The sequence below is a fragment of the Martes martes genome (genome assembly GCF_963455335.1).
Source record: "Martes martes genome assembly, chromosome: 16".
NCBI classification, from domain to species: domain Eukaryota; kingdom Metazoa; phylum Chordata; class Mammalia; order Carnivora; family Mustelidae; genus Martes; species Martes martes.
Genome location: NC_137904.1, coordinates 57829188 through 57857157, shown reverse-complemented (window position 1 = coordinate 57857157; position 27970 = coordinate 57829188). Strand labels below are relative to the sequence as shown.

General features: G+C 56.6%; 1 protein-coding gene across 1 annotated transcript in view; it reads left to right on the top strand.

Annotated features, from left to right (window-relative positions):
* SDK2 (sidekick cell adhesion molecule 2) overlaps nucleotides 1–27970 on the top strand; it is a gene marked incomplete at its 5' end in the record, with an annotated part of 246394 nt that overhangs the window by 108482 nt on the left and 109942 nt on the right. Inside the window, one exon of the mRNA XM_080825738.1 lies at nucleotides 7918–8077. Coding sequence (XP_080681864.1) covers nucleotides 7918–8077 — 160 coding nt within the window. The remainder of the gene's footprint in view (nucleotides 1–7917; nucleotides 8078–27970) is intronic.

The window sequence follows — 27970 nt, the reverse complement described above, 5'->3', positions numbered from 1 at the left end:
CTGAGTTTGAATCCAAGTAATCCCTCGCATTTCAGGGCCCAACAAGGTCGTAACTACGTAGATCTTGCAACATTCGGGCTGGGATGGAACGTAATGATCCCCCAGCAGTATCAGCCAACAAGAGGGAGGTGACCTGGCCACATTCAATGGCAAGTTCGTTTGTCCACTTTTTCACTCATGGATCTGGGCCCTTCTGCCTGCCAGGAGCACTGCTGGGCTCTGGGACCGGGGAGGCGAGGACGCCACTGTCCCCGTATTCCAGTGGAGACTAGCCTGAGTGCCACCACACCTGGGGCTATGACGAGCATCTTCCAAGCTGTAAGGGAGGTAACCTCCCAAATCTAAGGGATGTGGAGGAAACGTGGCAGAGGACAGGACATTTGAGCTTAGAAGGGACAAAGGACAGACACTAACATGGACTTAATACCTACATTTTCCCAGCAAAGAAGGAAAGAAGGGGCTCTCCGGGAAAGGAAATGGCATGAGCAAAGGCCCTGGGGCGTGGCGGACGTGGTATGTCTGAAGAAGGCCGTGGTCCAGACCCGCGGGACTCCGGGCTCCAGATTCCCTTGCTAGTGCTCTTTGTTCTCCAGCAGGCTGACTTAGGTGGAACGACAGAACCAAGTCTCTATAAGGCATTGTGTTAGCTTCCTAGGGCTGTCATAACAAAATACCATAAACCAGGTGACTGAAACTGTTGTGGAGGCCAGCAGTCTGAAAGCCAAGGTGTTGGCAAGGCCACGCTCTCTCTGAAGGCCAGAGGGAAGAGTCCTTCCTTGCCTCTTCCTGCTTGTGGCGGCTCCCAGCAATCCTTGGCATTCCTGGGCTTGTAGGTGCAGCACCCCAGTCTCTGCCCCCTCCACCCCCTGGCCATCTTCTCCCTGTGTTTCTGTTCCCATGTGTCTCCTCTTACAAAGACACCAGTCATTAGGGCCCACCCGACTCCCTTGGACCTCATCTTAAGTAATGACAGCTGCAGTATCCCGTTTCTAAATAGGGTCTCATTCCGGGGTTCCAGGTTGGACATGAATTCTGGGAGGGGGGACACCATTCAACCCAGTTCAGGCATCAACACATCTCACCCTGGACGTTGATGGGATCCTTGGCTTCCATGTTGGGTCTCATCATCATTCATTCACCACTCATGAGTTCATTCATTCATTTCCTGAGCATCTTCTTTGCCTTGGACTCTGCCTGGTTCTGGGGCCCAGAAGAACAGGAGACACCTGCCCAGCCCCAGTGGCCTCTCTGTGGTTTGTATTCTTTTTCCTGTGACTTTTGGCTGAACGTACCAGGGGCCAAGCTGGTGGGGTGGTGGGCGTGGGGCATGCACCCTTCCTTCCCCACCCTGGGCCCCTCCACCCGACTCACGGTTCCCCAGGGCCATGTCAGGGCTCAGTGGCCCTGGCCACCCTGGTGACTAGGCCCCCCTAATCAGATTAGATGTGTATTCAAACAAATTGACGATCCGTTCCATTAGATGCTTTTTGAACACGCTTTTCTGAGCGAGAAATCCATTCGGCGGCAGCTGTGGAGGCCGAGGCATAATTGATTGTCCCACCCTCCCGGGCCCCGGCATCAGAAGGTGCCTGGCTCCTGAAGGTCACTGGCGAGGATTAGATTAAGGAGGGCGAGAGCCTTCTTTCCTGGCTAATGAAGCACTTGGCATGCAGGCAGCACTGGGGCTGAGCTGGGCCAGGCATCTGCCAGGAGACAGTGGAGGGGCATAAATTAGCATCTCATTTGTGGGAGGCAGAAGGGAAGCCAGAAGGGAGGGCCTACGGGGCTGGGGTCCTGCTGCCCCGGCTGGATAGGGTAGGAGCAGGCTTGGCCCTGCCAAGCCTGAGGATGGGAGAGGAGAAGGGAACATCCGTGGGTCCTGTGGTCTTTATCAGGCATTCAGAGAGTGCCTGCTGGCACCTGCCACTGTGTGTGGTCCCCAGACGTCTCTGGAGGGCAGGGGCTCCAGCAGGAGCACGCATGGCAGCCTGTCCTTGTGCCCACAGCACTGTATTCCTGAACCTTCTCTGGCCCGGGCAGTGCCAGGGTTGGCACCCTCACCCGCACCTGGATTTGGGTGGAAGAGGGACACGGGGGAATTTCTGATGTTACGCAGAACCCTGCAGTGCCCCTGTTTCTACCTCGTCCTGACCCTTTGCTCGAGACCTTACAAGCCATCCCCAGGCAAGACTCCGTTCTTGAGCCAGCTTGCCGTGGCCGTGAGGCAGCTGAATTTGGACGGCTCCGATCTGAGACATCTCTAAGATGCAGGAAATGGGGAGGGGGTGGTGATCATAGCACCCCCTCCCCATTTCCCCACCTCCTCCCCGTGGGATCACCTCCAAAGGTCTGTTCTGCAGGGGGAGCACCCCGGAGGTGCCAAGCATGGAGCTACAAACATGGGGTGCGTTAGCTCACTTGGCCTTTCCAGCAGCCTCTGGGGCAGGCATTGGAAGGTGTTTTACTGACAAGACGAGTAAGGCTCCAGAGTTAGTCTGCTCGAGGTCAAACTTTAGTTAACGTAGGAACTGGAATTGAAACCCAGATTCTCTTCTCCCATTGGGACCTTCAAGCCAGACCCCTGGGGAAGGTTGGCACCCAGAGGCTTGAGCGGTAAGCAGAGCTGTGGGGGGGTGGGGCGCCCCCTGAGCTCTAACCCCTGCTGTCCTTACTTAACCCTCACACCTGCATCTGTTCATCCTTTGCATCCCTATTCCCAGGCTTCCCTCCCTGCATCCCGCTAGCTCATAGCCCCCTCCCGCACCCCGCACCCCAAGGTGGCCGGGCTCCCCGCGTGTTCTGCCAGCATGCTTCTCATCCCTGAATCTGATTCTGGGGCTGTGACATTCGAAGCCGGGGTGGGAATGCCCCTGCCACACGACCAGCATGACCTCTGCCTGTGGCTTCAAAACCAGTGCCCAGAGACGGGCACCATCCCTCGCTCCCCACCCACAAGGCTGCAGGTCGGGGTATGAAGAGCAGGACAACGGGGCATCAGATATGGAAAGATCTGGAGCTTCTGGAACCCACCAGATGGGACTTCACGTCTGGGAGGCAGTCAAATGACTGAACCTTCTCGAGGGTGCATCTTCTCATCTGTAAAAGGGGGTAATGACGGCACCTTCCTTGGAAGTTCTCATGACTCTTAACTGAAATGATGGACGTAAAATGCTCCCTGTAAGGAAAGTTCCAGCAAAAGCACGAAATAAAGGCACAAGGAATAGAAGTCGGCGCGGGGGGCGGGGGGAGGTGGCGAGGGGGACTGCCGTGAGTCCCTGCTTCCTATGATCCAGGATCTGGGCAGCTCCGAGGAGCACAGGCTTTCCAGCCGGGACCAGCTGGGAGACCACGAAGGTCAGTGCAAGACGAAGATGGTGGTGCAGAGACCAGGGCATGGTGGGGAGACGTTTGCAAGAATCCCAAGGTCCCCCCGGTTCCCACACATTCCAGAGACGCCCCCTGACCGAGCGGTCCTCTCTGTGCACCCAGAGAGGAGCTGCCAAGAGAGAGGCCTTGGCATGTTTCAGAGCTGAGAGAGGATTTGCCCCTGGAAGTGGGCTCCGCAGCTTCTGGCCCACGGGGCGGTGGGTGGAGGTCTGCACCCTGGGCTGGCGGGACTCTGGCTCCAGGGGAGGTGGGGTTCCCTGGGCTGGGAACCAAGCCTGGGCCGGCTTCGGAAATCAACTCCCAGGAGCGATGGAGGGACTCCAGAGAAAGAAGGCGTTATGTTGCTGGGGGGCAGGAGGGAGGGGAGAGGTTGGAGTTGAGATAAGTGTCTCTGGGGGCCTCGGAGCCTGGAGTGGAAGGATGACAATGGGGGTATTTACTGGGAGGGTCAAGGGCACGGCAGTCAGGGGCCACCGAGATGTTACAGAAAACAAGAAGGAAGCCCAAGACTGAGGCCTCTTGTCTACCTCTGGAGGCAGATCTTCCTTCGAGGGTCTCAGCCTCTTGGTGGTCAGGGACCCCCGGCCATGCCACGTCCCATGTCTCATGCACGCACAGGCCCTGCCTTTCCTCTGTCCCCGGTAGGACCGGCCCGTGGCTGCTTACCTTACAGCCTCACCCGCGTGGACGCAGACACGGGCGTAGATCTGATTATAAGTAAGTGACCCATCCCCGTGTGACACAACAGAACTTACCGGAAGGTACAGAGTGAAAAGTGAGTCCCCTCCCACCCAGTTCTTCTTCTCAAAGCCTCGCTGAGCCCAGTCTCTTATGTAACCCCCTAGAAAAAGCCTCTGCCTAGACAAGCAAATATATTTTTATGCTTCAGGGAAAAAGAACACACATGGTGGCAGATGACACGTCCGTTCCACACCTTGCTTGTTTTCAGTAACGGTAGTTCTCAAAAAACCATCCCAGAGCCCGATGCTGCGGAGAACTCTTGAGTTTGGAAGCGCCAACATCGCTTTAACCACTACCAGCTTGCCGGACCTAAGGGTCATTTTTTGGGGCGCTCTCTGATACGAAGCGTAACAGTGCTCTGAGGGTCTGTCCCTTCGCCCACGCGTGGGTGTGTCTGCGAAGGAGAAGTCTCCGGAAGAGCTGGTGGGTGGGGAGGGGGCATGCTTGGTGGTTTTGATGGCCCCGCCAAGACCGCTCTCTGCAGAGCTGCGGTCCCACAGAGCCTTGAGCGCACACCTGGTTCCCCGCGGGCTGCCCGGCACTGGGCACTAACTTGCTTTCAGATTGTGGCCCAAGTGATAGGGAAAAACACTATCTTACTGAGTCTTGTTTGCCTTTCTCTTATCATGAGGTTCAGCATCTTTGTCTGTGTTTCAGAGTTATTTGTAATTCTTTTCTGTGAACGGTTCATATCCTTTGCCCATTGTTCTGTTGGTTTGTTCATCTTTTTCTTGCTGATTTATGGGAATATTTTTTATATTGGGAAAATGAGCTCTTTGTCCACGATAGAAGTTGCAGACATTTTCCCCGAGTTTGTCATTTGTTGCTTCCTTGTTTATGGGTATTTTTTTTCCATGTAGAATTTTTATAGAGCTGAAGGTATCAATCTGTTTTATGACTTCTTGGAGTTTGTGTAGTACTTGGAAAGTACTTGGCAAATACTTCACCTCCTCGAGATTATATATTTTTAAACCTCTGTGACTTTCTTCTACTTTTAGAATTTCATTTTTCGTTTTTCAAACATTGATCCAGCCAGCATTTATTTTGAGGAAAAGTGTGAGGAAGAGATTCGACTTTTTCCCCCCGCCCAAATGGCTCCCTGGCTGTTCCAAAGCCGTTTGGTGAATAATTGATCTTTTCCCCACTGACTTGAAATTTTGCTTTCACCATATATTAAATAATCCCATATGTATCGGGGTCTATTTCTAGATTCTAAGTCTGTCATTTCATCAGACTACATGTACAAGAACACATTGTTTTAATTATTGCAGCTTTATAATATAGTTATCTGGGCTAATCTTCTCTATCTACCATAGTTTCTCAGATTTTCCTGGTTATTCTTTTGTTATGTTTTTAAACGTGAACTTTAGAGTCACATTATCTAATTAAAAAAAATCTGTCTTTCGTGTGTGTGTGTGTGTGTGTGTGTGTTTTCAAAGTGAGAAAATGTTTCAGGGAATGATACCTATGTAATATTGATTCTCCTATCCACAGTTCTCTTCTATTCTCAGTTAGCTCCTTCCCACTGAGAAGGTGGATAATAGGGTTGTTGTGTACAGTTGCGCAAGTTGTATACTGCACAAAGGAGCAGCTGATGCCTGCCGACAGGGCACAAGCTCTTCTCTTCTGTAGTCTGCCCATCTGCACATACGATCAATAATAACAGTAGCCATGCCTCCCTATGGCATGTTCCAGGTGCTGTTCTAACCTCTTTATGTTTTCAAATTTATTTAATCTACCCCACAAACGTATTCTCCAATTTACAACTAGGAAATTGATGTGCAAAAAGATTATAAGCTGCCCAAGGCCAATGATTTGTGTCACCCACTGTGCATTCATGGCACAGAAATCCACCCCTGCTTGTAAACAGAACACACTTGAACACATAGACACATAGATACACACATATGGAAACACACCTACACACATATGCAGATACACGTAGACACTTGAGGACATATACACAACACACACATGAGTGCGCACACGCAAGCATGCACGCACGCACACACACACACCCACAGCTGTCCCCCGCCCCAGTATCCTTTCCCTATCAGTGTCTTGACCTCTAGAGCACCCACAGTGCTAGTCACCCTGCCATCCCCTGCTTTTGGAAAACGGCAGGCCCATCCAGGAGAACCGGTTGGCAGAACTTCTGCCATTGCTCCGGGCTGGGGAGGGCCTCCCTCCCAAATCCCTGTATGAGATGGCGTGGGGGTGGGGCACCACACAGCAGGCCCTGGGGGAGAGGAGCCCAGGCGCCTGCCAGGCCTCCTTGTAAGGATGAGGTGAGATGAGGGATGCGGGGATGCTCAAGGCTGCGTGGTACCCAGCAGGCTCTCTCGGGAAAGGGCATCCCCGCCCTCCTCTTCCCAGCATCATTCTCTCGGCAGACCCTGGAATCAGCCCATCCCTGTGCCCGTCGCTGGCCTCCAGGCTGGTGCCCAGGGAGCCTGGGGAATGAGCTGGCACATGCGGCCCCAGGAGCAGATTGCCTGGTGAGCCGCTCTATGGAGGCGAGGGGCTCTGGGTACAGAGCATGTGTGCACGTGTGTGTGTGTGTGTGTGCAAGCTCCCAGTCCGCCTGCCCGCCCGACTGATGTTCCGGCTCTGAGTCAGCCCTGCATCCCAGGGACTGAATCACTGGGGGCTGGGAGTGTTATTGTTTTAAAACAAACGGGTGATGACAGGAACTAACAGAGGGTTTTTAAAAACTCGATTCAAAGGGCTCTTGAAGGCTGCTGGGGAATAGGAATGTGCCTTTGAAGTGTGAATGTGCCCATTTGTCAACCAGGGAGCAGAGCCAGCTCCCTGCTCCCGCAGATGGGTGGGTGCCTGCTGGCCTGTGCCCTCTGCTGCTGTGCCAGAGGTGGGCGAGGGATGGGGCGAGGGTGGGGGCTGCCCCCCCGCCCCCCGCCCCCACTCTCCCCAGAGAGAGCCTTCTGAAGGACTTTGTAAGGTGGTGGTGAGCTCCAGGATGGTTGTCAGGAGCCGGGAGGGGTGGGTTCACGGAAGACCCTCCCCAGGAGTCCCAGGTTATCCACTCGTGAGATGGAGACCAGGGGTGTGGGGTAGGGGTGCGACGCAGTCAGGCCAGTCAACCGGCCCCGGACGCACATCACTGGTGCTGAACTGTCAGACTGCTTGGGGCCAGGGTGAGGCCTTGACACAGCTGGGAACCCCACCTACAGACCACAGGCACCCACTTCTGGCCAAACCTGAGTATAGGAGGACAGAAGGATCAAGCAGCCTGGCGGTGGAGGGGGCCTATTGGATGGACTCCGCCCTTGATACCTTTGAGGGGCTCCCCCAGCCTCAGGGGCAGGACCTAGGACACCTCTGTCACCTGTCACTTGTGTCAACCCACCTCCCTGTTTTCCTTGTGACATTTATATTCCCTTTGACCAAAGTGCCCCAAGGGCATCCATTCCTTCCTTCTCTCCTGGAGGGAGAAATCCAGGAGCACAGGGTATCCAGTGGGTGGGGATCCAGAGGGGAGAGAGACAGAAAGGACCGGAAAGAGGGACGGGGTGGCAGCAGCAGGAGAGAGTCCGGCCTGGACTGGGAGGAGGGAGGCGGGGACCTGGTTGGCAGGCATGGAGGACTCACTCTGAGGATCAAGCTCTGAAGTCAGACGCCCCAAGCTCAAGTCCTCACCTGTCACGTGACCTTGAGCCCGTGACCTGGCTGCACCTGCTCTGTCGGCCCCCTGGGTGTTAGGGCACAACATGAGCAACCAGGGGCAGGTGAGCAAGAGATAACTGGTGGCTTTGGGTCTCTTTCCCACAGATGACGTGGCCCCCTATTTCAAGACAGAGCCGGTGCGGACACAGGTGCACCTGGAGGGGAACCGCTTGGTGCTCACGTGCATGGCCGAGGGCAGCTGGCCGCTGGAGTTCAAGTGGCTCCACAACAACCGAGAGCTGACCAAGTTCTCCCTGGAGTACAGGCAAGCCTCCCCTTCCCTCTCTTCCCCCCCGCTTCTTCCCTCCTGGCTGCCAGGGAAACCAGGATGGCGGCCCGTCTGGCAGGTTGGGGGTGAGAGTTCCCACGCCACTGCTACTGGGAGCCTGGGGTGGCGGAAGCTGGGGGACACAGACAGCTCTGCCCAGGAGTAAGAGGCCCTGCTCTGCTGAGCCCAACAGAGGATGTCTAGGGAGTGGGTCAGGGGTGTTACCCAGATGGGGTGGCCCATGCAACAGGGAACAGAGCAGAGACAATGGTTGTGGTAGGGGAGCCCACCAGCAGCTGCTGGGGTGTGGTTGTGCCTGTGACCAGAGCCCCCCCACTCCATCCCCAACCGCTGAGAACTCTGCTATCTCCCAGGGGCACTGAAAGGGCCTTGGTCCTGACACATGGCCGGGGGGAGGGGTATGTGGCAACGTGGGTTCAGTGAGGGAATACCTTGTATTTGTGGGCAGTGGGGTTGTGACATGGAGGTGGCCTGCCCTGGGCCTTGGGGCTTGTCCCCACTCCATGTTCGTGCCCATGCCCAGAGCTCTGGACTGGCTCTTCCTTCCCCGGGACACTGCCAGGTTAGGGAGAAAGGAGAGGAGGGACTGGCACAGGGTTGCAGTGAAGCAGGTTTCTGCTAGAAGCCTGAGCTGCCCCCCAAGCCCAGCCTGGCCTCCAGCACTTTCCTCCTGGCAGTCCCTCCCTCCTGCTCCTATCTTCCCATCTCATATCTGCCTGTTTTTACTGGCTCCCAACCCTGTGGCTGGTGATTAATCCCTAGGCCTGATGTGCATAATCGGTTTTGTTGGGGAAACAAGATTGTCTTGCCCTGGGGATGTTGATACAGATCTCCCACCGGGGACCGGAATGCAAATGAGAGGAGGGTATTTAATTGCTTCAGGGTCTGTCGTTTCCTGAGAACCATCCTTTTCTTTGCCAAACAGGGAGGCCAGAGTTTGGGATGCACCACCTTCCCAGCCCCAGGTTCCTTCTGCCCCAACCCTGGGCTGGATTGGCTGGGGGGTGCGGCCACTTTGTCAGAGGAGGGAGCAGGAGGACCCAGGACAGGAGAACCACCTTCCCCTCTGTAGGGTGAGAGCCCAGGGCCCTCCAGTGTTGGCCGTTCTGGGCGGTGGGTCTCCAGGGAGCTCAGGAGGGAGACTGGGGGTGCCCCCATGAGCAGCCCCTGGGGTGGTTTTCAGCTGGGGGCCCAGAGCTCTCCTGGCTGCTGCCTGGCATCCCCGGGGCAGTTTGGCCAGTCTTTGTGAAGAGCCCCTGCCTCCTTCAGGCGGGGCACATGCTTGCATGTGGAGGGCACACCACAGGTGTGAGCCTGCCCCTGGCTTCTGCTGGCCGGGAGCTGGGCCAGGATCCAGGAAGAGGAGGAGGCTCAGTTCCTCATCATTCTGTCCGGCCAACAATCCTAGGAGTCAGTTCAGTTAGTTCTCCCGTTTGACTGATGGGCAGACGGTCTCAGAGACATGAAACACTTCACCCAAGTTCAGATTGTAGAACTGCGTTCAAAGATAAGTCTTCTGGCTCCAGGGCTGGAGGTCCTTTACGTCCCAGCGTCTCATGGAGGAAGGACCGCTTCCTTAATATGCATCCCACACAACCGCTGCTCACCGTGCTCCGCCGTTTCTAGAAAACAGAGCAGGGGTGGGGAATGCAAGCACCGTTGACCCTTGAACAACATGGGTCGAGCTGCGCGGGTCCGCTCACACGCGGATGTTTTGGGTTCAATACAGCACAGCGAGGTAAATGTGTTTTCTCTTCCGTATGGTTTTCTTAATAACATTTTCTTCACTCTAACCTACTTTCCTGGAAGAATGCAGTACGTAATGCATATAACGTAGGAAATCCGTGAGGATTGCCTGGGTCTGGTCCTGGTCAGGCTTCCCATCAGCAGTAAGCCGTTAGTAGTTGCGTTGGGGGAGTCCAAAGTCCTACATGGATTTTCGACGGCGCGGGGGTCGGCGCCTGGCTCTCAGGGTAATTCAGAGGTCATCTGGACTTTGTTTCCGACCTCGGTTGGGTGGCATTTTCAGGGGGACACAAATAAGCTTCCACTGAGGAAGCCCTTTTCCCTGAGTGGCCTTCAGAGGTCGTTAGGGTTGCTCTTGGAGGCACGCACCTTACCCACGGTTACTCCCACCTGACGTAACACGCCCACGAAACAGGACCTTCCCATCCCGGGACCCGTGGCAGCCTCCTGCTCGTGCCCTCTGTGCTGCCTCTGTTCAAACCGTCCTGTCCCCTCTACTTGGAGGGGACACCTTCTAGAACCTTCTAGAACCTTCTAGATTGCACCTTCTAGAACCTTCTTTCTCTCTCCTGCAGGGCCCCTTCAGAAAGCCTTTCCTGATAGTTCACAAGTGTGTTCTCAATCAGTATCTCTCTGCCTCGGTCTCACAACACATGCACACTCAGGTCTGCCTCTCTCTGCCCTTTGTGATCATCCACAACACACCCCATTACACCTCCTGCCTTCTCTTCATTTATACGCGACGCTGAGAGTTAGCCACAGACCTGAGGTCAGGGCTTCGGGAACCTTGGCATTTCCGGGGTCCTCGGGGCTCGGAACGGAGAACTTGATCCTGCCAGGCGCGCTCTCTCCTCCAGGCCGCTCAGCAGCGCCACCTCTGGGTGCAGACTTCATTCTCATGTGATGCATGACACTGAGAAGTTCATGGTCATGGGCTCATACCCCCATGATTTTAGGGCAGAAGGAGCATCCCTAGAAGTTCCACATGGTGAGTCCCGGGGAAGGAATCTGCTTGGTCCATCTTGGGTCGTCCCACTTATTTTTGTAAAGTTGTTTAAGAATTTGGAGACATCATGTCCCTTCACCCCTAGGGAGAATTTCCCAAGAATAAGGTGTTCTCCTATAGAACCACAAGACAACGTTCCCACTGGGGAAATGTCACATGGATAGGGTGCCACTATGTCACATGTGGCCCAAATTCACATTTCTCTGTCCCAGTGATGTTCTGGGTGGCCATGTTTGCTATTGTTTGATACCAGATCTAATCAAGGACCACACACTAAATCTGATTGTCAGGACTCTTAGACTCTGTCAATCTAAAGTCATCCCTCATTGTTCCTCCCATCTTTCATGGCATTACCATCTCTGAGAGCCTAGCCAGTTTTGCAGAGTGTCCCCCAGTATAGACTTGTCCAGTTCTAGCCTCCGGATTAAACTCATGTTTGATCCTTTTGGGCAAGAATATGACCCAGGTGTGTGCCCGTCTCCGTGCTTCATACGTGAAGGCCCTTAGCATCCACTTGCCCCATTATCGGTGATGTTGGGTTTCCTCAGTTGGTCAAGGTGAGGTGTACCAGATTTCTCCATCGTCAAGGTATGGAAATATCCTCTTGACTTTGGGGGTGGGGGGTGACTGGACACCGTGAATGTTCTCCTTCCCAGGAATCCCTCACCCTGTGGTTGAGCATCCATCAATGAGTCTAACCTGAATCCGTCATTAACATTGTGGTGGTGATAAGCAGGTTTTCTACTAATATCATTTTTTTTACTTATATTTTATGTCCTCCTTTTGTAAAAGAGATCTTCCCTTTCTCATCTCCTTCCAAATAAGATAGCACCGGTACAAACTGATGGATAATTTCTCCTGTTCAGTGCATCTTCATCTACCCTGGTATTCTTCATTTTGGTGCGCAGTAGTAATTCGTACTTGGCTAGTGGAGCTTCTTCAAGCTACATCCTGGGTCTTTTGGCTATGTCCCCGCTGGATTTCTGGCACTCTCTTGCCTTTTGGCTCAATAAAATGTTCCAGATTCGCCTTTGAAATACATGCACACCAAAAATGGCATCCCAGAGGAGGGTGGCTAGCTTCTCCTCCCATGGTTCTCCGGGCACTGCTTGCTACTTCCTGTCTCTTGCAAACCCCAGGCTTTGAGTTGGGTGATCATATCCCATTCGCAGGCAGAAAGATGGCTGAATTTACTCAGCAAGTCAAGAGGAAATAAGATTCCAAGTGCCGCCGTAAATCTCGCTGGTTCCTACCGTCTCCAGAGGAAGAAGTTTGCCTTCACACCCGGTCTTCTCCACCAGGCTTTATTTTCGGTGGGATCTGGAACCGAAGGGGCATGGCAGGCGTGTGTGTTTTGTGTGTACGCACATGTGCACGTGACAGCTACCCAAAGGGAACCCTGGGCATCCTTCTGAGCGCAAGTGTCCGGGGCGAGTTAGTGGGGCCACATCCATCCCTGTGGGGCCGAGTGCAGAGAGCATGGACTTTGGATCTAGGGCCTCCTGAGTATAGTCACACCCCTAACACCACCCAGCTCTGTGACCGTGGCCAGAATTAGCCACCGTGCACTTGTTTTCTCGTCTTGGAATCGGGCGCATGCCTACTTTAGAAGGTTATAGTAAGAATCAGGTGAGAGGCTATGGGACAAGCCCTGTTGCTGGTGTCAAGGACTAGATGGCACCTGCTAGGATGATACGAGGTGTTTTTCTCGGCAGAATAACCGGACAGGTCTGCTCGCAAACCTACCCGATCTCACGTGCAAGCGAATGCATCCCTGAGGTGGTCCTGGGGGCTCTGAACACCTATCCCAAGGCCACCGTCATGGTCCAGGACCCTTCTTGGAAATCTTTTTTTTTTTTTTTTTTTTTTTTTTTTGGTCAAGTGCGGTGAGAGCCCCCTGTTGGTGGTCTGTCTGAGCTGTTCTGAAACCAGCCTTGAACTCCCAGTTTGAGAAGTAAAGTGTCTCTAACCATTGGCGGTACCACTTGGGTCTACAAAGCAGCATCAGTACCAGACTCTAAGGAAATGACGTCTCTTTTCCCATATGGGTGGGACCCTCAGGGGAAGACCCTCCCAAAGGTTTGGGTGCCATCCCCGCTGCCTTCCTCTGTCAGTGGAACAGGTGCATGGCTTCCGCAGTGACTCTCCGTGTGTGTCTTCGGGGTGGGTGGGAGGAAGTTGTAACACAATCCTCAGTAGGAGGTATAAGGTCTAATGTGTTTGTTGGCCTCTGTGCATATGTGTGCACGTCGGGGTGGGTAAAGGAGGGGGGTGAGATTCCTTCATCCTCTTGTACGCATGTGTAACCGTTGTCAGTCTATGTCTGTGCAAAACATGTTGGCGTGTTGGCCTAACTCCCTAACCGGGTGGGATGGTGACACATGAAAGGTCGGGGCCTGCTGTGTTGCCCGGAGTTTCTTCCATCAGATCCTATCCCCCCCTACTCCTTCCCCTCAGCCCCCCTCCTCTGCCCTCCCTTCCCCTCCCCTCCCTTCCCCTCCCCTCCCTTCTCCCCAGGCTCCTTCCATTCTGCCTCCGTTTGCTTCCACGGAACCAGCCAGGGCTGCACAGCCGGGGGCGACCCACCAGCTCAAGAAATGGCAGGTCGGGCAGGAGCCATGGGGGAGGTGGGAGGGGGGACGGACCAGAACCACCTGTCCTTGTGACCACATCCTGGCAAAGCCATCCACCAGATTCTGCTGCCCTGCCCTGCTCATGCTCTCTCCCCTAATTTTCCTCACCCTTAAAATCGGATCAGAAGAACGAACCAGCTGGGTAGATCTCTCTCTCTCTCTCTCTCTCTCTCACACACACACACACACACACACACATACACACACATTCCCACGCATGGTTAACGAAACCTATACTGTCTCACAGCAGCATTAGGTGAGTGTTGGAGCCTGGAGCTCAGAGGGGTTCTGGAACTTGCCTGTGGTCATGAAGAGAGCAAGGGGCGGATCCAGGAAGTCTGTCTGACCGGAACGTGTTATTGTCCCACCTGTAGAGATGCACACGGGGTCCCGATCGGGCTCCTCCTGCCGTGCTCCTGCCACTGTATGTCATTCTTCTGCCCTGAGAGGCAGGAAGCCAGGGGCCCCCTCAGACCCCCTGACGTGCATGCAAGAGGGCATGAGGCCAGCAGAGGCGGAGTCACGGCCCTAAGGCCCCAGCCGGCCCCTGACGGGCATGGAGAAGAGCAGGTGTGCGGAGGCGAAGCTGGGATGAGCCAGGCAGGGCGTCTGGCCGGCCTCAAGCTGGGTCCCCACCCCCACTGCCGGGCTGGTGTGCCTAGTCGGGGAGCTGTGGTGTTGGGGCACTGCACGCGGGCTCAGCCCCAGAGAGAGTAAAGCCCCGTGGCCGTGGCCGAAGCAGAGCCGCAGGCATGCCATAGCCCTTGCTAGGGGCACAAAGCAGGGGACACATGTGGAGAGGCTGCAGCCTTTGAAATTCTTCAGAGGAGAGGGTGAAGAGGAGCTCTCCGCACCAGCTGCTTTGTCTCTAGCTTATCCTCTGGCCTGCCCTTAGAAGGGAGAGCAGGCAGCAGAGGCCGGGAACGCAGAGGCCAGCGGGCTTCCCAGAGGCCACTGGAGCGTCTGCCACGTGGGTGCCTGGGTCTGAGCCAAGCTCTTACCAACCGTGGTTCTGGGAGGTTGGAGCTTCATCGCTAGCAGGCACAGCTTGGAGAAATGCAGCAACGTGCCCAGGGTCGCACCGCCGGGCCTGGGAGTCAGGTTTCCCCCAGGGTCTTTTGGGCACCAAGCCTGCACTCCTCCCCCTTCCCGCCCACCCCACTCTGCGCTGTCTGGCCGTGTGTGTCCCCCGCTCCACCCCGCAGAGCAGCGGCACTGGCAGGACCCTGCTTTCTGGAGACGACCCCAGCCAGTCTTCTAAACCAGCACAGGAGAACCGGTCTTGGGGACTTAATGGGCCCAGCCCTGTTTGAAGGATTTAGCGTACATTAACTCTTGAAAACAGTCAGAATGATCATCCACCTCGTGCCGGACCCCTTGCCGGCCCCTTTCCTTTAGGCTCCGTTCTCCATCCCTAAACTTCAGCAACTCCTGTGGGAGGGGCATCTTGGTAGTGAGGGACACGAGGCTTCGTGGCTTCGTTCCCTGAAGTCGAAGATCTTCTCCCTCCCAGCCTGATGGACGGACGTCAGGCGAGGCCCACCTTTGCCGGGTCATGAAGGGCAGATCTGGGACCTTCTGCCCACCAGGCACGGAGCTGGGCCAGGAGGACGATAAGGAAGGGCACTGCCAGCCCCGCCCTTCCCTGCGCCCTGTGCAAACGTTTGTTCTAGCCGAGGAGTCTGCAGTGCCCTCGTGGCCCCTAAGGGCCTGGACTAGGGAGGGACAGCAGGTGGAGAGACCAAGAGAGGGTCCCGGAGAAGTTCAGGGCCATCCATGAGAGATGTTGAACTTGAACTGGGAGGAGAAGAGGCATTGGTGTGGATGCAGCGTGAATGGCCTCAAGGGTGGGGAGGGGGAAGGGGCGGCCTGTGTGCAGACACCGGGTGCTGAGTAAGCCAGGAGAACCCTCACCCCCGTGGAGCACGCTGTCCGAATGGAAGCAGAATGCCGTCATTCTGCACGTATTCACGGACCCCAGTTTCGACGCATGCTATCGAGGGAAAGCACAAGTCGGATGTGTCACCGAGGACACTGAGAGTTAGAAGGGGCAGAAGGGGGCTAGTAGACAGAGCCGAGCACCCAGACATTGAGGCCCAGGGAGCTGGAAGATGACCAGCATGGTCAGAGGGCAGGACCCCGGAGGGACAGATGGCGTCGGTTAGGACGGAGCCTGCTGGCTGTCTCAGGGAGCTCGTATCTCAAGCCGACAGCGATGTGGGGCCCCTGATGCGTTTGTCACAGGGAATGGACACGATCGGGTGTCCATTTTCAAACCACGTAGCCAGGCAGCTGGTGGGGGAGTGGGCTCGTGGGGAGCAGGTGGGAGCCAGGCTGGGCAGTCATGGTGGGAGAGGGCTGGCTGGGCCCCCTTGGAGACAGCGGGGGTGGAGGGACGGACGGGTCTGACATGGAGACCTGTCTGGGAGGCAGAATTGATAGGACTGGACGATGGGCTGGATGTGCAGGTGAGGGAGGGAGGCCGGGGGTGGAGAAGACACTGGAAGGGACACTGGGAAGTCTTCAGGCTCCTTAGGGTGCCCGGTGAGACTTCGGGCAGCAGGGCCCGGCAGGCAGGAAGGAATGAAGGAGAAAAGCCCAAGCTGAAGGTCTCGATTTAGGCGTCACTATCGTCCCCGTGATGGCTGACACCTTAGGAACGAGCGGGATGGGAGAGTGGGTACAGCACAGGGCAAAGGGCTTCAGAGCCCGGGAGGCAGGTGAACAAGAGGTGAAAACCTGCCCAGCAGCACGAAGCCACCTGGCCACGACGGAGATTGGGTTGTCACAGAGGGGGGCGTTGAGAAGGACCAAGTGGCCAGCTGTGTCAGCAGCTGTGGGACACTAACAACTGTCAGCTAGATTGAGGGACAGAAGTGACCTCAGGGAGAGAGAAGAGGGCTGGATGAGGGGCCCGTGAAAGGGACAATGTGGGGGCAGGGGTGAGCCCGAGAACCTTCTGGGCTACGTCCGGCAAGTGGTGGTCTCTGGAGGATTTGGGTCAAGGGAGCCTCAAGACCCTCGGTGTCTTGGTCCTGTCCTTCTGTTCCGTCTCCTCTCTCACCAACACCCTTGGCTCAAGGGCGGAAGGAGCCCTCTCCCAGGGGTCTCTGCTGTTCAGTACCCTTTGCTTTTACCTGTCCCCAACCTGGCCCATCTGTACACACCTTTGATGCCCACTCTCTCTAGACAAGGCACCGGCATCTCCCCAGTATGAATCCCAGTCCGGACCCTCAAGGTGACCCCTGCCTCAGTTGCCCGATCTGTCAAATGGGAATAATGACACCAGTCGCCACCTCCCAGAGGGTCGTGAATGTCACGTGAGGTGAAGCACACAAAAGGGTGTCTGGTCATTGGTGGCTGTGTGAGGGGAAACGGTGGCCCGGAAGCCAGCCCAGAAACACCCACCCACATCCACCCCACGGGGCAGGCTGTCCCCACTCCTCCGGCCTGGTCAGGGTCTCATTCTGCCACTCCTAGGGGGTCGAGGTTCCTCTTCCACAACAAAGTCCGGCCCACTCACCCCTTGCCAGCCTCTTCGGAGGGGGTCTCTGATTTGGCCGTGAGCTTGGACATCTTGTCTGAAAATTGAAGGCTGCCGGTGAGAAAGCCGGAGTGTAGGAATTAGTTATGATGGGCATAAATCGAATTTTAATAGAGATGTACGTGGCACAGAGCCAGTGTACTCAGGCAGAGGGAAGGTAGTAATTAAAAGTTAACGAGTTTAGAGATGTCGTAATCCTTGGGGAGGGATGGGGGAGGTGGGCTGGGAGGAGGGAGAGGCCCCCAGCCAAGCGTGCTGTCCTTCCCCTGACCCAGAGGCCCTCCTCCCGCTCCTGAGCAGCCTGGGAGGGAAGGAGGGCTGCAGGGAGCCCGGCAGAACCCGCATGTGCACACACAGGGCAGGCTTCCAACAACGGTGGGGTGGGGGGAGGTGGTAGCAGAGTTAAAGGGACCCCCCTCCCCCAGACAACACTCGTGCTGCCCACAAGGAGGACCACGGGAGCAGGGTTTCTCAACCTGGGCACTGTTAGCATTTGGGGTTGGAACATTTCTTGTTGGGGGGGCTGCCCCGTACCCTACACCGTGTTTCCCAGCATCCCCAGCCTCTACCCGCCACGTGCCAGCAACCCCCTCCCCCTTCAAATGGGACAACCCAAAATGTCTGCAGAACTGCCCAGTGTGCCCTGAAAACCAGTGGTTGAGAGCGAGGCCCCCCGTGCCCGTGCCCACAAGACCCTCCCAGCTGGAGCCCGGGCTGCCCCCGTGCATGCAGGTGTCCTGCCACGCACGAGTCAGTGGCTGGCTTGGTGTGAGCACAGCTGGCCAGGCATCGGAGGACCCGAGGGCAGGACTGGCTGGCCATGCTCATGGGGGACTCTCCTGCCCCACTTCTTTGTCTTTTCCTGACAATCCAAGTAGCAACGAGCTGCGTATCTTGGAAGCTTTATGTGTTCCCGGGCATGGGATGAATGAGCGGGTAGGACAAATCCAGGGGACAGCTGAGAATACAGAGGCTGGGAGAGACCCAGGGCCTGGCCCAAGTCCATTCACCCAACAGGCAGAAGGGCAGAAGGGTCTGGGTCCTCGGCTCCGGCAGTCCTGCTGGGAGAGGACATGGCCTCTCAGTTCCGGAGAGCATCCCCGACCCCATTCCCACAGGTGCCCAGAAGCACAGGGGCGCAGGCCTCCCCCTGCTTTAGGACAGGTTCTTCCTGGACCTCAGGGGGCCAGCTGTGTCCTCGGGGTTTGCTGGTGAATGACAGAAGCCAGGAGAAAGGCGACAGGGAGAGCCCCGAAGAGTCAGGGCAGGTGGTGGGCGGCAAGGGGCACAGCTGGCTCCCTGTGCCTCCGGCTGACGTTGCAATAATTATGTCAATTAAGATGAATAAGTTCAAAATGTAAGGGGAAAAAGGGAAACAAGAAGCAAAAGTCTCTGAAGCATTGGCTGTCTCGGTTTCCATAGCAACCTGGCTCTCACATTCTCATTACTGGGTCCTGACTGGGGAGGAAGTGGGGCCCCCCCACTCCCGCGGAGGCGGGAGATGAATGGTGGGTGTCACCTCGCTGGACCCCGAGCTGAGGGTGCGGGGCCTGGGGGCACATGCTCGGGGCCTGGACAGACTCCCACGGTCCCGGCCTGCATCTGGGCTGAGCCCTCGGTCCTACAGCCGGGACACCCTGTAGCCCAGAGAGGACAGTGGCTTTCCTCCAAGACCAGAGACTGGGTGTGAGGGTGAGAATGGCCACTCCAACCCAGACCCCCTGCGCCCCCATGCAGTGCTGCTCGGGACTGACCCGGTGCCCGGGTCGTTCGGTGCTCTGGGCTGATCGAAGACAGAGACTCCACGGTCCAGGCTGATTCAGTGATTCAGTGACACGTTCCTCTGCCAGCAGGCTGAACCCCTCAGGAGGTGCTGGCCTCGCCTCTCTGTCCCCTTGGATGTCTGCTGAGTTCTCCTAGTGTCCCTGTGGGTTCACGTGGGTTACGAGCATCACTCCAAGGTGCCGTGGCCTGAGAGCCCTCGCAGGTGGGGCAGGGAGGACCTCCCCGTGCCCCGTGGGCCCCCTGAAGCCTGAGCAGGCAGGGAGTATGCTCTGTTTCCTCTGTTGACATCTGCAGTAGACACAGCTCCGGGTGTCTATCCAGGGCCCATGTGGGGGCTCCCTGCAGGACCCATCACACGGGCGCGCACGCTGTGAACTCACAGGGCTCATGCCCACAGGCAGTCCCAGGAATCCACGAAGCACTTACTAGGTTCCTGTTTCACAGATGCAGAAACTAACACCCAAGGGATAAAGTGACACGCCCTGGGTTACCCAGCAAATTAGGGATGGGGCAAGGGATGTGCACTAGCTAGCTGCCAACTTCACTGCTGGAACATTCTAGAACACACAGGTGGGCACACACAAGCCTCGCTCTCTCTTCTGCCCATTCCCCTCCTCCCGTTTTGCAGTGACCGGCAGACTCTCCGGAGCCAATCCCGGCAGCCCTGGGATGGGGAGCGGAGGTCCCCGGATCCCCCCAGAGTGCAGAATAGAACGTGCGGGCGAAGCGCTTGCCGCCACTTTAATGAAAGGCTCCCAAAGAAAGCTCTGATGAACAGAGGCTATTTATTTCTACCGCAAGGAAACTTAACATGCAAATGAGGAAGGGCTTGATCATTCATCACCTGAAATTGACAGATTTAAATCTGGCCCTCATCCCTGGGAACCAGTGCACAGAGAGGGGCACGGGGCGGGCAGGCGTGGCCCGAGGTCCTTGGGGAGGCAGGGAGAGGTGGTCTCCGTCAGAGGCACATATGGTTTTTATCTGGGATAGTCCAATATATGGAAATGAGATGTTCATTCTTTCTCCCCACACAGCTGGACTGGAGACCCCAGCGTGCCCTGAGAACTCCCCCTCCCCAGATCTTCCCGTGGGCCTCCCCCACTCTGGCTTTCAGCCACGACACAGAGACTAATTAGCTCTTGACTCAGTTATGTGCTCAGGCAGGCAAGTGGTCTAGACAGATGCCTGGGGAGTTGGTAATGACCCCTTCTTCCGGGGGGCTACCGCTGCCTGACTCCTCTCTCCCTACCCATACCCCTCAGAGCCACTTTCTGGCCCTTGCCTGGGGTGTCGCTGCATGGGAGGGTTCAAGTGGTCTCTGCCCCGTGTCTTTGTCCTCCCAAGAGGAGTCTCTGAGGTGACCCACTTTCCTGCTCTCTGACCAGTGGGGTGCTGAGGTATTTGTGACTTTGAATTTCCCACCCTGGCCAAGGAAGAGACCTGCTCCCAGCCGGCTGCCCTAGTCTGCGTATGCAGAGCCTCCTGGGAGTGGGAGGAGGGGTGGGGGTTGGGAGCAGGGGTCTCAGCTCCATCTGGCAACCTCTGGGGGCTCAGTGTCAGCAGGGAGCAGGTGGGGCTCACAGAGGACTTAGGGAGGGGAAAAGCCATTCTTCCTGCAGAATGGGGAATAGTAAACAAGTAAGACAATCCCACGGGCACAGACTCTAGGGGTCAACCCACAGCATATCCAGAAACTCCAACCATTATACCTTCTCCTTTACCTTTGACCCCTTGGGAATATACGGAGATGGGGGACCCCGCCCACAGGAGTGTGCTCGGCCTGATCTTGGCCACAGCCTCTGGTCAGATACTTATTGCTGTCCAGGAGAACATTCCAGAACTTCATGACTGAACAACCGTGATTTCTCATTTCTCTGCTGGTCTGTGCTGGGCACACATGAAGGTACATTCTGCTGGCCATCTGCTGGGCTGGGCTGGGCTGGGCTGGGCCGGACCGGACAGCTGTGGTGCTGGTCTTTCTTCCTATGGCGTACCCTCCTTCATGGCCTAGTGGTTTCGGGGCCTGGCACTCTGAGAGGTGAATGCAGAAGCTGCAAGGCCCTTTAGGCCTGGGCTTCAGAAAGTTCCACCAGATTCTATTGGTGAAAGCAAGTCACAGGGTCAGTCCAGATTTAGCAGGAGGAATAGACCCCACATTTGATTGAACTGTTGCCAAATATTAGAGCCATGCTCTTCAGGCTCCCAGCGTCAGATCTGGCCGATGCCCAGCCGTGCCCACGGATTACCTTTTCCAGGTGGTAGCTCACAGGCGGGTCCTCGGGGCCTCATTAACGCCGTTCTGGCCCAGCTCCCCCCAGTACGCTCCCCTGAAGTCACTTTTGAGGGTGACTTTAGAAAACCCAAAGAGAATGGGCAGAGGTGGCAGTGAGGCACGCTGGACAGAGGCCAGAAAAGTCAGGGCCGGTGGGATTGTGTTCAGAGCCCGCTGCCTGGGGTCTGAGCAGGTGTTCAGAGAAGGGTGGGGAGGGGAGGCTGCTCTGGTTGCCCCAGCCTTGGCTCTGCTCTCCGGGGAAGGACTTGTCCTGGGTGCGTGGGCTTTGGGCCCTTGGTTACAGGGGCTCTCGGGCTGAGGGCAGTGCTCCCTCCTCGCAGGATGGATGACTAAGTGAAAAATAATAACTTTAATAACCCAGTGGCAGCTCACTCTTAGCAGGTGCTTACAACACTCCTCACACTGGCCCTGTCTTAAGCCCATCATAGGTGCCCTGTCATGACACCCTCACGACCGGCCTTCAGGGAGGGACTAGAGCCTGGTGGTTAAGAGCCCAAAATCTAGAGGCAGCCCCCTGGGGCTCTGCCACCTACTGGCTGTGTGATCTCCGGCAAGTTACTTAACCTCTCTGTGCCTTGATTTCCTCAGCTTTTTTATCTGCCAAATTCGGATAAAATTAATTCTGACCTCACAGAGTAGCCAGTGAGGAATGAATGCATTTGCGTAATACAAGGGACTTAAGATGATACCTGGTTTAGGTTATTATTAATTGTTACTATTACCTCTATCTTATAGATGAGGACATGGAGGCAGAGAGAGATCAGGCAACTTGCCCAAGGTCACACAACAAGTAAAACACACTTGACGGGCAGAAACCCTCCTTCTCCACCACTGCCCACCGCCCCTCGAGCATTTGCCCCCACAACCCCCTGCACGGCCCCCGGTGCTGCTGGTCGTTGGGGCATGTTTCTGACCTCGTCAGAAGGGCAACCAGGACTCTCACGAGGGGAGAGCCAGGAGCGTCCTGCCTGGGTGCCTGAGCCTTGGGACTTAGGGAGGAGAAATGCACTGACATCTGAAGCCTGGTTCCAGGTAGTAGAGAGGGAAATCATCAGCCCTGACCTTGAACCAGGTCTCCTGGAGGACCGAGGAATGGAATGGGCATCTCATCCCCCGCCCTGCCGGAGCTGCCAACAGCAGGCACTCAAGGTGGCCGGGGACGTCTCTTCCCAGCGTGCCTCCACCTGACCTGCCCGGGCCAGCTGGGGACCCCCCCCAGGGTGACTGGGGTGTATCCTCCAGCCTCATCAACATTCATTAATGCCACAAACATCTGGCCTGTTGAAGGCCAGGGAGCAGGACGCGGCTGGGCAGAGCCTGGCAGAGTTCATTCAATCACCCACCTCCCGAGCCCACCCAGGGCTCCCCCTCCGAGTGAGTGCTACCCACGCCCACGCACCCCACCCCCTTGGTGTGAATTAGCCATTATCCTGTGTGGTGTGGTGATGAAAAGGGCCGTAAGAAAGTCCTTCCCGCTCAGAGCTGAGCGAATCCCGGCTCCCTCCTGTTCTCTGGGACTCGGAGATGGCCGAGGGGCCTAGGTTCGGTTCCCGGGGCAGCACGGTGTCTTGCGGATAGTGATAGGAACCGATAGGAGCGGAATGGCCCGGAAGTGGAGTTAAGCAGGGGACAGCGGTGGCAGTAACATCGCCGTCTCAACACAAGGCGGCACGGCACCCTGGACGCACGGTCTCACTGTTCTGCCGTGTTGCTGCCGATCTCAGAGCCCAACCCCGTGCCTGGCCTGTCGTGTGCCCACCCCCACCCCCGGTCCTGGCCGAATGATCAATAATAACAGCACACATGAGGACACATGTCTTGAGTGCTTCCCGAGCGTCGGACTCCGTCCTAAGCGCTTTGTAGTCAGTTCTGCTGGAAGGTAAAAACCATGATGCTATGCAAAACCATGCAATAAAAACCATAGGGCTAATGGGGGAGATGGGGTGAGGGACCACCACTCAAAGCCTTCATTAGGGACCCGTTTAAAAAAAAAAGAGAGCAGCCTGCTAAAGCCAATCATGCAGGCTCCCACGTGTTTGGTGGGTGAGAAGTGCAGAAATCCTACAGTCACTCTGGCCCTCCGCCTCGGAAAGGGGCCCGCCGTTGGGTTGGTCAGCTTGGGGAAGTAGGGGGCTGAAGGCTGCAGCTCCCCCAGTTTCTGTGAGCTGGGGGAGGACGCGGTGTCTGGGATGGAAAGGAAAGTTGTAGGAGCAGACCCGGGCGGGAGGGCTGAGGATGCTTGGGGGGCGCATGGGGAGCCTGGGTCTGCGCCCGGAGTCAGCTGCGTGCGTTTACCTGGGGTTTCTCAGGGGACGAATCACACGCAGGCAAATGCAGAACTCGGGCTGTGCTCACACTGTTCCCCACCCTCCACGTGTCCCTGCAGAGAGGAGGGAGAAGGCTCCCGGTGGCCCCTTTCCAGCCCTCCCTTCAGCCGGCAGGTCTAATTAGGAGGCCGCATCTCCGCCAGGGGCGCAGAGAGGCCATAAAGGCAGCGTCTCCCCCTGCACGTGGGAGGCTGGGGAGGCTGAGAGAGAGCAAAGCAGGCCGGTTGGGTAGCTCCACCAGGCCCTCCCCGATTTGGTCACAAAGCACAAGCAATCCTGGAGGCCGGATTTCCGAGCAGCCTCTTACTATGTGTAAAAAGAAAAAAAGGGAAAAAAAAGGCCCCTGAGGAATTTCAGCCAGGTGCCAGCAGCCCAGGACAAAGGAGCCTCCTTTTCTGCCCCAGAGGCAGAGGCAGCAGAGAATCCTGGGAGAAATTCCCGAGCATCCCTGCAAACAGAAGACGGGCCCCCGCTTGTTGCCTCTCTGTTCTCCCTTTCTCTTTTCTTTCCTTTCTAATAAATAAATAAATAAATAACCACAGTGGCCCCCAGGGCCCCCTCCGACCTCAGGATTCCTTCCATCCCCGTCGTGTTTTGAAAATCCATCTTCGGGCTTGAACTCCTTGACCCCAGACAGGTCTTGGCGTCTCTCTGCTGCCGGCGATAAAACCCAGTGTCCTGTCCCACTGTGCGCTTTGCAAAATGATCCCAGATCCTGTGACTCTCGGCTCGTCGGTGATTCTCTCTGCGGGGCTCCTGGGTCAGGACTGGGCCGGGCAGCTCCCGGGAGGCATTTCCCTCTGGGCTGTGCCCGCTGACCGGCAGGGGCACCACGTCAAGGGCAGGTTTGGGGCGGGACAGGTTTGGGTTCAGATGGGCCTGACGTTGAAAGTCGCTTTTGCTGCGCACCCTCTGGGTGACCTGAGGTGACTTGCTCAGCCGCTGGGAGCCCAGGGCCCTGGCTATGAAATGAGGTGGGGGTCCCTTCCCCCTGCAGTGAGTGCGGAGGTGAAAAGATGATGCACTCTCGGTGTTCGCTCGGAACCGGATCCTCCTATCGCTATTCGAGAGAGTGGGGGCCGTCCCCGCTGACTCTGCCCACAGTGACAGTCCCACCTGTGCCTGCGGAGGGGCCACCTTGGCCCTCCCTCCGCCCCTGCCTGTCTTCTTGCTCCAAGTCTGTGGGGACCACCACGCTCATAGCAGCCCTCAATGAAGTTCTCCGCCGTGTTCATTAAGGGCAGTTAACTGGCCCGGAAGGTCGCGGGGCGGACAGACACCCTCCCCGGCCAACTCTAGCCTGGGCTGTCATGGTGTCAGCAGCCTCTGGCTCGATAATGCCACCAGCCCTCTCATTGACCACAGGCCCCAGGATCAATCCGAGCGTCGCGGAGTCACCCGGTGGGAGCCGGGAGGCTCAGGGCCAGGCACAGGGCTCCCGGGGAAGCAGGGAGGCCGGGACAGGGAGGGGACGCCCGGCAGAGGGTCCTGTGCTGCCCAAATGAACCATCCATCAGGAACTGGTGATCCAGGCCCACAGGTTGTGTCTTGTCCGAGCAGCTGCCTCGGGCCATCCTGCGACAACCAGCCCAGCTCAGCCCTCCGGCTGCCTGCTTCATAGGGGTCTGCAGAGAATGGGCAGCGTCTGGCATCCCCCCCTACCCCCCGCCCCCCCTCCCGCATTGTCCCAGAAACGTTCCCAGCCCCGGCTCCATCCCTAGCCTGGAGGGGATCCGGCTGCATGAGCTTCTCACCGCCGCTGGCATTAATACAAATAAATTTATATTATTTGTATTATTAATACAAATAAGTTTGTATTTATAACAAATAAACACACTTAGTAACTTAGAACAAAGCACACGCATTCTCCTACAGTTCCAGGGGTCAGAAGTCCTAAAATCCAGGCGACAACACGGCAGCCTTCCTGCCCGAGGCAAGAGGGGAGAAAAACCCTCCCGTCCTCCCCTTTCCCAGCTTCTAGAGGCGACTGTATCCCTCGGCTCTGGCTCCGCATCCCTCCAGCCTCTGCTGTCCTCCTCACATCATGCTTGCAGCAGGACACTTGGGACCACATTGGACCCCTCGAGTCATCCAGGATCATGCCCCCATCTCGAGTTCGTAGCTAATTCACAGCGGAGGAGTCCCTGTTGCCGTCTGTGAGTCACTAGAGCTGCCATCAGAAAGTGCCAGAAACTGGGGGTGGGGGGCAGGGGTGGCTTAAAGCAATAGGCCTGGATTCTGTCTTGTTCTGGAGGCCAGAGGTCTGAAATCAAGGTGTCCACAGGGCCCCTCTGTCTGTGGCTTCCAAGCCCCTGTGCCCAGTCCCCATCGTGTGGCCCTCCTCTAGCTTCTGGTGTGGTCGGCGCTCCTGGGCCGTGGCCCCGTCGCTCCAGTCTCTGCCTCCAGTGGCCCGTGGCCTTCTCCCTGTGTGTGTCTGTCTGTGTCTCTTACAAGGTCACCAGTCATCTTGGATTAGGGCCTATCCTCGTGTCCTCATCTGAACTCACGGCCTCTGCTAAGACCCTGTTTCCAAATAAGGGCACAGTTACACGTATTGGGGTTAGGATGTCAACATATTTCTTTAGGGAACCGCATTCCACCATCACCTCCTATAAGGTGACACACTCACAGGATTTGGGAATTCGGGTGTGGACGCCTCTGGGCTGCAGTGTGTGACTGTCTACATGGCCCTCTCCTCCACTCATCCAGAGAATTTTCGTTGAGCATTTTTTCAGGCGCGGTGCACAGGGGACACGGGACCATGTACAAGGCATGACCTCAGGGGGACACATACAGGCACATAGGACATTATATTCACCTGTGACAAGCGTGCCAGCTCTGGCAGGAGAGAATTCTGGGACAACCCAGGGGGCATTCAGGAAGGCTTCCTGGAGGAGACATCCTGTTACTGAAACCCCAGTTTGGCTGCCCATCGCTCAAAAAGCCACTACTTGAGAGATGAGTTTTGATTGGAAAGGAATATCAGCTTTATTCAGGAGGCCGGCCACCTGGGGAGAAGGCGGACTCTTGTCCAAAGCTGGCTCCGAGGTTTCTGCCTGGCCCAGAGATGTTTAACGGGGTTTGATCAGTTAAGGGAGTAGAGCATTCTCTGACATTTCTTGATGACATACAGACTTGATGATGCCACGTACAGAGTTGTCTCGGTGCTTGGGGGTTGTGCAAGAAGTTCTAGTTCCTTACCGGGGTGGGGGGTGCGGGAGGGGGAGTGTGTGTGTAAGAGTGTGTGTGTAAGAGAGCCTGGTGTTGTGCACAAGTGCTCTTGTCTTTCTGCAAAGGAGGGCAAGGTCTCCAAATGCGCCAAGGGAAGTCAGTGAGGTCATGGTGTGACTTTAAAAAAGAAAAACATTTTGCTAAAAGATCACTAGGCTAATCAGAGAGCCCGGGCGGCTTCAACAGACTTGTTGGCCTCTGTGGCCTAGGAACGTTCCGGTCCTTCAGTCTCCAAGGCCAGTGGTCTGCAGATCTCAAAAGAAAGCAGATGAGCTCTGTGACAGATCAAGGGCTTTAGGTCTGTAGGCAAAGAATGTGTTCATGGGCCCAAGGGCGCTTACAGTCCTGGCAGAAAGAAGAAAGGGACCCTGTGGGCTGAGGGGCCACAGGTGGAGAGGTGAGGGGCAGAAGTGCAGAAGCCTGGTAGAGCTGGAGAGTGGGGCCAGCGGTGAGCTTTCCACTTCCTGGAGGCAGGTGTCTTCCCAGGCACCTGTGCCGAGCCCGGTCCCTGCAGGCTACAGGTGCCACAGACGCCTGCGGTGTTAGCAAGTCCCAGCTGCTCCCGCATCTCTGTCCCTCACCTGCACCTGGGGGCACCCCAGCGCTCCCGAGGTTCCAGCCACCCCCCTGTGGCCACAGGGGTGACGCTGAGGCAGAAGGGAGGTGAGTGCGTAGATCTGACACCTGTGACCCGGCATCCCTCTCCCCATATTCTACAGTCGGAGCCGGGGTCCTCCCCTTCTGTCTGTTGTGACACCCTCCACCCTGCAGTCCTCCAGGTGGTGGGGGCACCCACTGTCCCCAAGTCCTCCACTCTCTGAATGTCCTCGGTCTGTCAGGGGTGAGCCAATGACCGTCTCACACCTTCCGAGGACCCTGGGGACAGTGATGCTCACCTGGCCTGGGCCTCGGTGCCACCTGTCGTATGCCTGCTCCTGCTCCAGAGGACCCTCAGGCGTCACTCAGCATTGCGCCCCCCCCCCCACGAGGCTGCCATCTCCCTTCCAAAGGTGTCCCCTCCCCCGGTCAGAGCAGAGCGGCTCCCTTCCTTCCCCGAAACGCCATTAGCACAAGCCACTTGGGTGCGTGTCACTCTTACCGAAGGTGTGGGAGGGGAATTGCAGCACAGGCTAGAAACTGCTGAAAATAGAAGAACAGAAATCACGGTGCCTGAGTTGCCCCGCCAGCCCTCACCACGGCGGGGATCTTCCTGACATCATCCTCCAGGACCAGCCGCCCCCAAGATCCGTCTACTTCCTATGCGGGGGCCGCTTATGCCTCTGTGTGTCTGTCTGTCTGTC